The sequence below is a fragment of the Stegodyphus dumicola genome, chromosome 5 (genome assembly GCF_044657685.1).
Source record: "Stegodyphus dumicola isolate Sdum_Otavi_A_Nest chromosome 5, ASM4465768v1".
In the NCBI taxonomy this organism is placed as follows: domain Eukaryota; kingdom Metazoa; phylum Arthropoda; class Arachnida; order Araneae; family Eresidae; genus Stegodyphus; species Stegodyphus dumicola.
Window position 1 is genome coordinate 127,752,319 of NC_140772.1, and position 13,329 is coordinate 127,765,647.

The 13,329-nt window shown below is 33.8% G+C and overlaps 1 protein-coding gene across 3 annotated transcripts in view; it reads right to left on the reverse strand.

Moving 5' to 3' along the window:
• The window catches only part of LOC118199267 (WD repeat-containing protein on Y chromosome-like), a 77,280-nt gene that overhangs the window by 26,977 nt on the left and 36,974 nt on the right, over nt 1-13,329 (reverse strand). For 2 of the 3 annotated variants that reach the window (XM_085817044.1, XM_085817046.1), the window contains one exon: nt 5,021-5,083. The exons of the other annotated variant lie outside the window; for it this stretch is intronic. In XM_085817044.1, coding sequence (XP_085673170.1) covers nt 5,021-5,083 — 63 coding nt within the window. The remainder of the gene's footprint in view (nt 1-5,020; nt 5,084-13,329) is intronic. 3 annotated transcript variants of the gene reach the window in all.

The window sequence follows — 13,329 nt, forward strand, 5'->3', positions numbered from 1 at the left end:
TCACAATTGCCCTTAATGATCGTCTGTCACGATCACTCAGGACACACTTTCGTCCGCGCTGTGATTTAGCAGATGATGTTTTTCCGCTTTTCAAATATGCGGAATAAATCTTCGATACAGTACCTCTTGAAACACTAAACATCTCGGCTACCTTGCTTACGGAAGCACCTACCATACGTGCTCCAACAATTTGCCCACGTTCGAAGTCTGTTAACTCTGACATAATGTAATGACAACCTCACATAACAGTACTCCGACAACAACTGAACTATTTAGCACATTTACGAAGTTGTATAGGTGGCGTCAGTAGTCAAAAACGCCAGCGCCACCTACATATTTCATTAAAATCAATCTTTCTTTTCAAACATGCATTTCACAAGGTGTTTCCATATTTTTGTCCATCCACTGTAAAAGAAAAGCAGTAATACTTGCTAAATAATTCCCGTCAGTTTATTTTAGTATGGGAATTCCTGCCTAAATCCTCAAATTTCTCCAGTATTAATTTTGAAATTTTCAAAATTTAGTTTCATTAAGGTCATTCGGGAATTTTAATTAAAAATGTTTGAAATCCAAATTAACAACTTTTTTTCATACTTCAATAGTATTGATTTTACTGAAATCAACGTCACGTATTTTATGCATATACTACAATGCACCTGCTTCAGGTCTAAATGTTTCAAGCAATTTCAAAGAAATTAAAAAATGATGACTACTAGCAATTATTAGTCCAAAAGGCTTTAATCCTGAATGTGAAATGACTATTTGCGTTGAAACACCAAAAACGGTTCATCACTTTTCAAATTGTTGCCATCAAACATAATTGCCCTGTATTACATTTAAGGAAATTAAATAATGAATAATCTGCATGAATGTATGCATGTTTCTCGCACTTTGAAAAAACAACATTACCTAAAACCATCAAATTTTCAATAACGTAGTCTTCCACAAGAACATGGGCACCTGGAAGGCCGAATTTTCAATTTTAAGTTTGTTTTACTATCTATTTCATATTTCTGTAAAGCTTTAGCGAATTTTCGATGAACAAACTCGACGATTTCAAAGTGAGCAGTGGAAACACTATCCAAAAATAAAAGACATTTTTATTTCCAGCACGCGAGACTGTCTACCGGAAATTCTAAAGATATGCTGTTTTGAAATATTTTGTGATTTTTCTGTTGAATCGGATACAAAACGTTAATAACAGGAAGACGAAAAAAGTTTATTATTTTGAATACAACATGCAAAGCGGACAAGGATAATTGCAACAAATGAGAAAACAAAATGCGTAGGAAAAAAAAATTGTCCTTGTGATTGATTTAAGCATTCTTAAAACTCGCTTTACCAGAACCACTTCGACTCCGACTATGTTTTTTCTTTTAAATGCTTTTTAAATTTACTGACATTTTGTGTTAACTGGTGAAATTGTGTAAAAAAAGAACATTACATCAGTAGCTGAGTCTTAAGATTTATTTAAACATGAGAATTAAGAAAAATGACTACATATACTCTAATGGCAACTAAAGTAAATGAATTATTAAAATATTAATTTTTTATTTCCTGTAAAAATAGAGAATTTCGGCACAAAATGCATCTATTTGGGGGAAGTTCATTACAGCACTTAACTTACGGAACTTTTGTAAAATAAAGTGAAAATGCATTAATGCTTATGTTGCTTATTAATGCACTTACGTTACTTATGCATTTTTTCTTTTTTTCCTACCTTTTACTTTACTTGAATATTAATCACCACAACGGTGATTCACCAAATGTAACAGTATTTTCTAAATGCACCGTTTTGTCCATCGCATGTAAGTGGAAACGGGGATCTACAAGAAGCGTAGTTTCTGTACTGAAAATGTGGTTTATATTAAGTGTGGATTCTTTGAAAATGGATATAAAATATTAATGTTATACTGAATTATTTAAACTAATATATATACTTTTTGAGGATCTCAGCTCTTTTTGAAATTAGTTCTGATATTAAAAATTAAGCACTGTTTAATCTTATATTTTTGTAAAACTATTCTGTGTTGTTCAAGGGAGGTTGAAACGTTGGTCTTCTTTTTCAAGGAAAAATATCTTCTATACAGAATATGCAGTGCATCTAAGTCTTAGGACTAGATTGTTTAAATCAGTCTCGGTGGACCCTTAGTTGATGACTTTTGACGGTAATTACTAATGTATCACAACTTTTTCCTTAAACATACCGGCACTTTAAGGATAAGAAATTAAATTGAATTTTTTGTTTGAATTTATACAACCGATGTCTCTTCAAACGAAATCAAATGAAAAGGAATAATTTTATTGAAATGGCAAATAATTCCATACGTTTCAAATATATTAGACAATGGGCAAATGTCGATACTTTATTTACAACCTAAAGATAACTTTATTTTTAGGGGAACTGACCCGACACTATTTTTAATATGACTCAGAATATCTTTTAATGGGTTTTCAGATTGATCTAGAGAGCAGGAGTTTTATTTAAAGCTATGATAATTAAAAGAAAACATGTTAGTTGTACAAACATGCAATTGTATGTTTATATTATTTCACTAGAAACGATGAATGAAATAAAATATTTTAGCATTATTCTTGATAATAAGTTCTGAAAAAAACATCCATACTCTGCATTTATCCAAAAAAGTATGAAATTATTCTTAAAAGACTTAATCGTGTCTCTTGCAATGCTTTTATCTTAAAATCTACGTTATTGGTATGATTTATAAACAAGACGTAGTTCCTTTTGTTTGCTATGTTTCTAGAATGCAGCCTTTATTAAAAAGAAAGATTAATTTCCGTATTCAAAGAAGAATTCTCCGAATTCACAGACTTCAAAGGAAAATTTGGCTGAGAGTTGCGCGTGATTACAGAAGCCTGTTTTGCAACTGCGAGGCTACCCCCCCCCCAACTGATCTTCATGCTTACATTAAAAAGATATGCTCGATAATAAGGTATAATCTGAGGATTTTCCTCACCCTACTCATCGTTTTTCAATTAAAACGTAGAAAGCGTAGTTTTCTTGCTCGAAGTGTGTATTATATTAAACACGAGTTCTTTAAACTTCTATTTTGAAAATTTTGTAGTTTTCGACAATCCCGTCAAGGATATTTTCCCAGTTGTGTGTTATACAGATATCAGTAAAACTCATAATCGATCTGGAAGGTTACCAGAAGAAAGGTTTCAGTTCTCAAAATTTTGATTCCAAGTTCCGAATTACTTAAGTCAAAGTTTCGATTTAGGTTTCGCATTAGTAACGTCATCAGCATTATTAAGTCATATCTATGGATTGATCTAGAAATTATTTTGATGCATTGCAAATGCGAGGAGGGGAACATATAAAAGTCTAAAGAATAAATTAATAAATTTATTGCTAATTAAATTAGTAATTTATTAGAGATTTATTTTTTATTTTATGTTTTACACACATATGCGCATATATATATATATATTGCATATTATGTGTATCATTAACTATGTCAATCTTTCAATTTATCTTGCAAAAATAAATATGCACACCTCCAACAGTAATCTAGATGCTCTCTAAGGTGCAAAAGGGTTATGGATCCCTGGCGAAGAGGATGCTATTGGTGAAACATAAGATAACCACCAATTCCTCTTGCTTTGTCGTCTTACTTTTCTTGCGTTTGCTTTGGCTAAAAAATTTGACAAGGTTGCTAGTCTGCGAAAAACTCCCCAAGCCTTTCCCTGGTGTCTGAGGATTTGTTGACATTCACAGTTCTGCCATGGTTTTGAGGATTTGGGTAGCTTTGTTGAAGAGTGAGTTCCTGATGGGTTTTTGCTTCTCAAAAGAAGGAGTATAATGAGCCCTCTTTTTTGAAATGAATAGTGTTTCCTCTGTTAATTCTGTATCAATCTAATGATGAACTATCCCTAATTTTTAATTTCATATTGCGATGCTTCTCTTAGTTCTTAATAATCAAATATGATGAATGGCTCTTTAGAATTTGATTAAAAAGATCGCGCCCGCCGGAAAGAAACTGTTCCCTTAGTATCGGTAACGAAATTAATTTCTGATCTGAAGAACTATTAAATATTCCTAAGTTAGCTAAAATAAACCCAAGGCTTCCGTACCGAGATACATAATATAAGAATTAGAAACATTTTGAACTAATTAAAATAATCCTGCAGATTCTTATAAAAACAAAATAATTCTGTATCATATGTAAGACAACATATTGCATTAAAAGCATCTTTTATTAACTACAGCAATGTTTCAATTGTTCATAAAATTTTTCAGTTTGACATAAATTACAAATTAAATCTAATCCTTAACTATCAACAATATGCTTCAAACACAAACAGGTCTTAAAACAAGCAGTTTGTTACGTCTTAAACGTGTCAAGAATCAAGCTTAAGGTTAACAATAACATTTGAAGCGCAGGTTCATAAAGATCTCCTTAATAATTTCATCAGATGAACAGGAAGTAAACCACAGCTCGTAGAGTAAAATAAATAGTTATAAATAGCTCAAGAAGGAAACACCGATAAACCAAATTCTCTTTAGCAGAAGAAGAATATCACAGATCACCAAAATTACTCACAGAACAAAATCTAAAGTAATAATTTCAGAGCAGAAAATGTAATCAGACGATTATGAACTGAACTGTTCAGATGATTATGAACTGAGATATCTGAGGTAAGGAATACTCGGTTCCAGTGCCAGCCGTACTTACAAGATTGCGCAGCATTTCTAGAAACTGTCGGAGAAATCCCTTTGATCGATTCAGAGTTACTCAGTTCTGCAACATGATGCACAAAACAGACACTTACAAGCACAATAGGTGGACATTAAGTCGGTTAAATAAAGGTATACAATAAAAATTACATATTTCGTAAAAAGCACTAAATAATTAATTAATTAATAAAAACAAGTAACGCTATTAAAATATATTAAAACAGAAATGCACTGAAATAAATACAAATATTTACATAAATTTATATTAGTATTAATAAAAAATATATAATTTCCAAATATAAATATATAACTGTAACTTACCTGCCCGATAAATAAGTAGGAACAGAAATCGGTGATGTCCAAGATTTTAACCACCTGTTCAGACTTTAGAACAAAATATAGACTGCATTAGGATGAGCATATCATAACAATATTGTATAGCAAATAAAGAAAGAAAGGCACAAATGGAAGCTAAATGCTTTTAAAAAAACTCATCTGTTTCGTTTCTATATCTGTATCTAACATTAGAATTTGAGAAACAGATTATAGCTATAAGTATCAAACCTTCAAACTATTATCAAAACCTTCACAGTTTCTTTTCCATATTAGAATTACTTATCTTTATTTTTCAAATGGAGTTCAAATGTAGTAGATTTTCCTTCTCCATGTGTTTTAATTTAAATCAGAAATAAAAGTTTTAGAAAGAAAGACATAAGGAAGACAGATAGACTGAAAATAAAATTTCTTATTTCAAACAATTATCTGACTTATAAACTCAAAGAAAAGTTCCTTAAGGAAGTCAAACGCAAAGTAAAAGTTTTAAAACGAAGACATATTGAACACCGAGATAGACTGAAAATAAAATTTCTTATTCCAAACAATTTGCTGACTTAGAAACTGAGAGAAAATTTCTTGAAGGAAGTCAAACGCAGAGCTTTAGTAACAGAACTTTATAACTTAAGACAAATCTCCAAGTTCAACCCCTTTAATTATTTCACATTAATATGCAATTTATTGCACTTGAATACTGCACCTAAACTTATTTTTTGTCTCAGACAAATCTCTCACTCTTTTCAACTTTTCATTAAAAAGTGCTGCTGCAAAGCCAACGCGAATGATAATAAAACGTAATAAGAGTCTTTGGTAAATTAAAATGAGCAGATTTCTCCGAAGCCAGTTTAGTACAAGAAAATTGCCTTTATTAAAAACAAAAAGAAAAGAAAATTTTGAAAGTATTCAGATTTTAACGTCACAACAAAGGATTTATTAAAGTTTTTTATGCTATCATTGAGTTCGTAGTTTATCCTGATCTCGGACTCGCTCCTGCTGACCTTTTTTTGTCCTAATTTTATAATTAAATATCACTTTCTTCGCCCTTTCGTAGCATAAAATTCAAGAGCAAAATCGGGAAATAAAATAGCGTATCTTTAGAATTCTTAGTAAACTGTCAAATGTTATACATTTTTTTATATATATTCTCTGTATTATTTCTTTAAAAATTGTTTATTTAAAATATTTTTGGCAACGTTTTCTTGACTGTGTTGTCATTTTTTTTTCTTTTTTCAATCGCCGTATTATTTCTTTAAACATGGCGGTAATATTTTGCGGCAACATTTGAAAAGTTAAACGGACAGAAAAGCGAGGTTTGAGACTTAAGCACATCTGGTGCTAATAAAAAGTTAAAAAAACTATTTTGTTTTAAGCATAATCTCATTTCTAAAAATTAATATGATTAATTATTTTCCCTCAGTTACGTGTTGCAATAAAAACACCCAAACAGATCAGTATTCCAACACATTTTGGTTGTCTGTGAAGATGGTCTTCTCAAAGGCACGAATATCGGTGATATTCAATACTAATATTTATTCTTGTTGTGATAAATATTTCTCATTAATAGAGGTTATCGCTTGGCAGTTTTTGCTCAGCTTATTATCTGAATTATGTTGAACTGACGTTTTTAATGTTAGAGATTTGAGAAAAAAAAACATGATTATTTTGAATATGAAACAAGTTTCGCTTTATTTCAGTTTCATACTAGGATAAATGTTTAATTTTCAGGCATTTTATACCTTTCTAAATACGATATTTTACTGAATAATTAGCTATCACGTAATTATTTTTTAGAAAAATATTTCCTTTCAAAAATTAGATTTCTTGTCACATGTTAACATTCTTCAGTATTTTTGTTTGCATTCCACAATTAACAATATATAATCCATTTAAAACTCTTTACAGGGTTTAATTCTATAGTCTATATTCCAAGTACGAAACGCGATATGAAGAGAAACCCAGAAATTCTTTGACAAAACAGTCTTTTTTGCAAAGGCCCACCAGCGGCCGAGCGGTAAAGTCGCTGAACGCTGGTAGTTCGGTCCGAGGTTCGAATCCCGCGAACGGGCTGGCTGCATGGGTGTTTTCGTGGTTTTCCCCATGTGTAACGTGTATACGAGCCAGCTTTCCTTAGAATGTCCTCAACGAAGGCATCCCTCCCCTTAGGCAGATAGCCCTCGTGTGCTTTGCCGTAATTAAATACACCACGCTTTTTTGCAAAGCTAGCGAGTTCCCTGAAAAACGGTATTATTCATTTATTGATTATATTTCCTATCCCATAAAAACATCTTCATGACCGTATGGTGAGGGAATAACGAAAATTCATGCCAATTATATTTACATAATCCGGGTATATTTACAAAATACGAGATATTTTCTGGAATACATCCTGAAATCCTGAAGTAGAACTTTACGTTGAAATATAGGACTTACAATTCGGAGAGTCTGATCTTCTTAATATATTAGTTATGTTCCCTAGGAGACGAAATCTACCATCTGACTCGCTTCATCGAGTTATATTCGTTAATTAATTGGAGCCGAATTCGCAATATTTCGTTGCGTACTTGAATAATTTTTACGGAGAGCGATTTTGTTACTTCTGTTTTTTATTTGTGTTAAATTCTTGAGTCCCAAAGCGCAGTTCAATAAATCAGTGTTAAAAACTTTAAAAAATGCATTTTGTCTTTTTCAGTATCTTAACAAGGGTCTTTCAAAATATGCTTTGCGAGCAAAAGAGAATCTCTCCTTCCCTCTCCGCCAATAAATAAGATTTCTTAGCTCTCTTATTAAGGCCATTGCTCTTAATCAAGAATTCGCGTAACACCGGTATTCCATAAAACCAGTTTAAATGTTCCAAGAAATAATTAAATACACAGTTAAAAATTATTACAGAAGAAAAATCGATACAATGTAAATTCGTTTTTATGGGATTGCATTCAGTTAATTAATTTAACTTTTTAGTTATATTTGTGGTACCTTAAATTTAATACACACTTAATTGCTATAAAAAAGACGTCATATATTAGGAGACCGAGTGGTAAAGAAAACCGGCAAATTACGTCACGGTGATTGTCGGGGAAGAGTCCTGGAGCCGAAAAGACAGCTCTATGTCGATCGCCGGCATGAAAGCGTTGCACATAGAACATGAAAACAAAAGAAAAACGCTCAATAAGTAAACGGTTGATAAAAAAAGGAAGTGCATGGAGGCGTTTGAAGGCCAAGGATCAATTCTGAGCTTCGAATTTAGAATTACCGTGCGCTTCCACTTTTCTCCGCTGGTAAGCCAGTTCATTTTCAATTTTACAATGTTATACAGTGTGGGGCAAAAACAATTAGACGATCTAAATTTGGTACTAATCCGATATTTTTAAAGCCTGCACGGTAAACCATATATCGCTGAGTAAAGCAGTGCAAAGCTTTTAGTTATCATGCAGCATTACTCGGAAGAGCATTGAATGTAGTTAGTTTAACAGAAAATTGCTGTAAATATCAAGGGAATAAAGGCCACAGTTTCTGGATTACTTTATAATAAGCTCATTTTCATCTAACGAATACATCAACAAGCGGCTTTTTTCCTACGAGGTTATTTGATGGATGAAATCTACCCCCATCAACCACATATTATACAGATTACATCCAAAAGGAAAGCCATGCTATTCTGGTGAATTTGCGAGAAAAGTCATGGATCATTCGTGTATCAGTGCAGTTCACATTTGAATTTTGAGCAGTCAGTGTGGATTATTTCACTGATTTCCAGTAATCGTATCAATTCGATTTTTTGTATTAAATAAATTTATACAAGACTTTCCTCATATTATTGGTTAACTATGTATTTTTCGCAATATTTTATTACAGATGATAGATAATTTCATCATAAAGAAATCTCATCTTGTTGTCATCGATGGTAATGCTACTGCAAGCATTATTAGAACTGAAGACAATGTGGAAGAAATTAAACTTCTGGAACCAACTCGAAATGTCAATCGCTTGTACGGCAAAGTGTACTTAAAATTCGAGTAGTTAGGTAATCTGTATTTCGGGTACAATAAATGCAGGTTGTCCAACTACCCACTGTGTGAAATGCAGAAAGAAACTTGCCGATAACGCCATCTGCTAAATTAAAGTGTCATTTTCAATTGAATATAAAATTCTTCCATCAAAAAATAAAGAATACTTCAAAAGGCTTTTGAAAACGCAAGCTAAACAAAGAAGGCAATTTGAGAAATCTGATATAGTGGGCTCATGTCCTCCTACCAATTCTATGTTAACATATGAAACAGGTAGAAGCGACGAGCTTTAAATAATCTATCACTTTCAATTTATCGTTCCTAAATAAAATATAATTTGTTTAAAAAGTTTATGCCTGAATGCTAATTGTAAAAAATACTCATTTTTCATTACTTTATTCTTTCATAAGATGGGCAATGATAATGATACGTTCTCATGTACACATCGGTCCTCATGCTTTAATTTGGAAATATAGCATCGATAATAGTATACCCTCTGATCATATATATTTTCGGATTCATAAATTAATGTCTTAATAATCACAAAACTTTTAAAAGCAGTATATCAATAGTATTCCCGATAGAGTATTAAGTTTTGCCATACATTTCTTTTTATATTCACTATATTATTTATATTGGCTACATTATTTCTCTAAAAATAATACATAGCGATAACATCTAACTGTAGTATCCTTTTATTTTAAAAGTGATTTAATACAAAAGTGAAACACAAAATTGAGGATTGAGGCTGATGCATTTAATTGCTTTTTAGAGACATTTGTATTTTTTAAAAACAGTAAGAAGTGAAAAATGAGCAACGCCTTCGCCGGGAATCGAACCACGGACCTCTGGAATACACACCCAGCATTCAGACCCCCACACCACGAAGGCATGCCAAGAAAGTGGAAGAAATACCTTATAGCTTCATTAATGAGAGCTCGTCTTCCCACTGTCCTTATTCTCGTTGTATTTAGAATAATTCCAAGAATACTTTTAGTGCTTGTAAATATAATATATTGTTCTTAATCACATACTTCTTTTAAATACAGAAGGAAGACTGTTGTGTCTTTTAAAGATTGCTGTGGGCTTCCTATAAGGCACCACTTGCAGTTCTGTAATTTTATCCCAAATCTAACCAACTCTTTAAATGAATGTAGAAAGCCTGAATATAGAAAATATAATTTTTTAAAGTTTTATATAGGACTTAAGCGAAAATTTCTTCACACACATGTAAACACGCAGACAGGCAGCCATCATTGCAAAAATAGAAAAAAAGATCGCGAGTACCCTAATTCGGGCTTATTCGCTGAAACTGACTATCGAATTTTGGGGCCAAAAACGTTACCTCTCTTACCTATGCTTATATAGGTTGGTGGTATGTTAAAAACAATGAAAATAAATGATAGAGCTTCAATTTAATCGTGTGAAGTTGCTGAGGTAGTAATGTAGGGTGTCATCTTTCACAACCAAGAGATAAGAAGCAAAAGATCTGCAAAAACCTCATGCAACTACTTTTACTCTCCTATGGCATTAACATTAAACCACGAATGAATTCACAGTAGCAGTAATAGCCTTTTTACAAATGGCTCCAAAACGGTGAACGGCACGAGAAGCGTCTTTTATAGACTGGAAAATAGTTTTGTAACATTTGAGTGAAACAGGAATCTAGGATTGAACTCCTCGGTATACCAAGCACAGCTACTAGCTGTCAGCGCTACTATTAGGTAAACTAACACATATCAGCAGCAGAAATTTTCCATACTTAGCTATTCAGAGTCAAGTCTGGCGGCTATTGCAGGACAAAACAGCAAGACTTCCTTGGTGATCTCACAAAGATCCACTCTAAAATAAGTTTCCGCTCATACAGGGATTCAAGGCAATAAAGCCGCAGACCTTCTGGCCCAGGCAGGCAGCTAATAGCACGGAATTACTAGAACAGCCTAGGGCCATCCAAAATATACCTCAACAGATTCAGACTTAAAGATACTCCCTTCTGCAAGTGCATAGAGGAAGGTGACACAAACTACTATTACTTTCGTTGTGTTAAGGATCTAACACTTAAAGAAATCAGCAGACAGTGCCCGGGGAACTGGTACGTTCAACACATTCAAAAATAGTGTAGTCCTTGGTAAAATAGCGAAAATCTCAAGACGCTGCGTAAGAAACCACAGTGAACAAGGTTATGTTTGAAATAATCAGAATTTAAAGCAGATAATCAGGAAAATGCTTAAAGTTTGCAGTTATCAAGCTAAGTAAACTCCAAACTATTTGTAAGTTTATAATAGATAGATAAGGCTTGTTTTCATTCAGCAAGGAATATCAGACTGAGCATTTGTTTCAGGTACTCAGAACATGTATTAATATTGTTACGAATTTGGTATTTAAAAAGCTAATGTTAGTTCAATTAGAAATTAAATGGTTTTATTTCTCGCGCAGTGCAGCGCGTGACGAATATTAAAAGAAAGCTAAGCCGGAAAATTGAAAATACAAGAGCGCGTGCATTAAATAAATAAATATCTCTTTTTGATTTCGAGAAAGTACTGGAAAATTCTAGCGCGTGATTTTAAAATCTTATAAAAGGAGGAAAACATCTCAGTTTGTAGTAGTTGCTTAGTTTGTTGTTGTTTAGAAAACTACTGTTGTTGATTGTAGCGAATTCGCGGATTAGCGTTCTTTAGCTGTTTTGAATTACGTTCTATTGGACATTTGAGTAGTTAAAAGATAACTACTGTGAGATATTGTAATACTGCATGATAATTTGAGAAAATTTAAGCATTTTTGTTGTGATAATAATAAATTTTTGTTCATTTTTCATCGGACTTGTGCATTCATTTCATAACGAACCCGTACGCACGCAACAATTTTTGGTGTCAGAAGTGGGATTTGAATGCCAATAACAAGAGAGATGGAAGAACAATTGAGACAGCTCATTAGTGCTTTTGCTGCATTCCAAGAAAAGATGGAAGCTGGCCAAGCATCATTTAAGGAAGAAATGAAATTGGGCCAGGAATCCGTTAAGGAAGAAATGAAATTGGGCCAGGAATCCGTTAAGGAAGAAATGAAATTGGGCCAGGAATCCGTTAAGGACGAAATGAAAGCCGTTCAAGCTGGTCAAGAAGAAATGAAAAGAGAAATTACTTGCATAATAGAAAATAAATTTGAAGCTATGGAAGGCAGAATTGACGCAGTTGAAAATAAAGTTGGACATATTGAAGAAAGAGTTTCTTCGGTGAAAGAAGAAATAGAAGAAAGAGTTTTTTCTGTAAAAGAACAAATTGATGAGAGAGTTTCTGCAGTTGCCAAAGAAATGGATACTTTAAAGAAATTCGTAGCGTCGGCAGGGAGCAGGAGTGATGATTTTAAATTCTTACCAATGCCTGCTCGTCCACCTCTGAAGCTATCCACATATGATGGGAAGACCTCCTGGCAGGTGTATAAGACACAATTTTCTATCGTGGCGGATGCGAATGGATGGGATTCCCAAGCTAAGGCCTGTCATCTCGCCGCTTCTCTAAGAGCCGACGCAGCGGATATCCTTCAGACTCTTCCCGAAAACAAAAGGTTAGATTTCGAAGCTCTGTCCGGCGCCTTGGAGTTGCGCTTTGGGGAGAAGTGTTTAAAAGACTACAGCAGGCTCCAATTAAAATCTCGTCAACAGAAGCCTACCGAAACACTTCAGGAGCTCGCCGCGGATGTTGAAAGGCTGTCCCATCTCGCCTTTTCGGAATGCCCGACAGAAACAAGGGAAATCCTGTCCTTGCAATACTTTATCGACGGCATCCGAGATACTGAAATACAGAAAGCTCTACGAATGGCGGATGTAAAAGATTTAAAAAGCGCTCTGTTGTACGCCATGAAGTTCGAGGCAGCCCAGCAAGCAACTAGTAGAGATCGCTACCCAGTTAGAGCTGTGCGAGTCCATGAGCCAGTGGATCAACTGATGGCTCGTTTAGATGATTTAGCCAGACAAGTCGAAGATTTGATACGGAGTAGGAGCGAGAAGAAAGTGGCTCTAAGGTGTTGGAGATGTGGTAGTGAAGGTCACCTAAGACGGAATTGCAGAACTATCCAGGGTACGGAATATAAAGCAGATGATTTTACCAGACAAGTCAGTGGCTTGAGACGGAACAGAAGTGAAAAGAAACTAATTCTAAAGTGCTGGAACTGCGGAGTTGAAGGCCACATACGAAGAAACTGCAGAACACCCCGAGGTACGGAAAATAAGACCATTTCCCAGCAACAACGCAGTAAACAAATTAGTGACCATATCGAGGAACGGAGGTTGCCAGATAG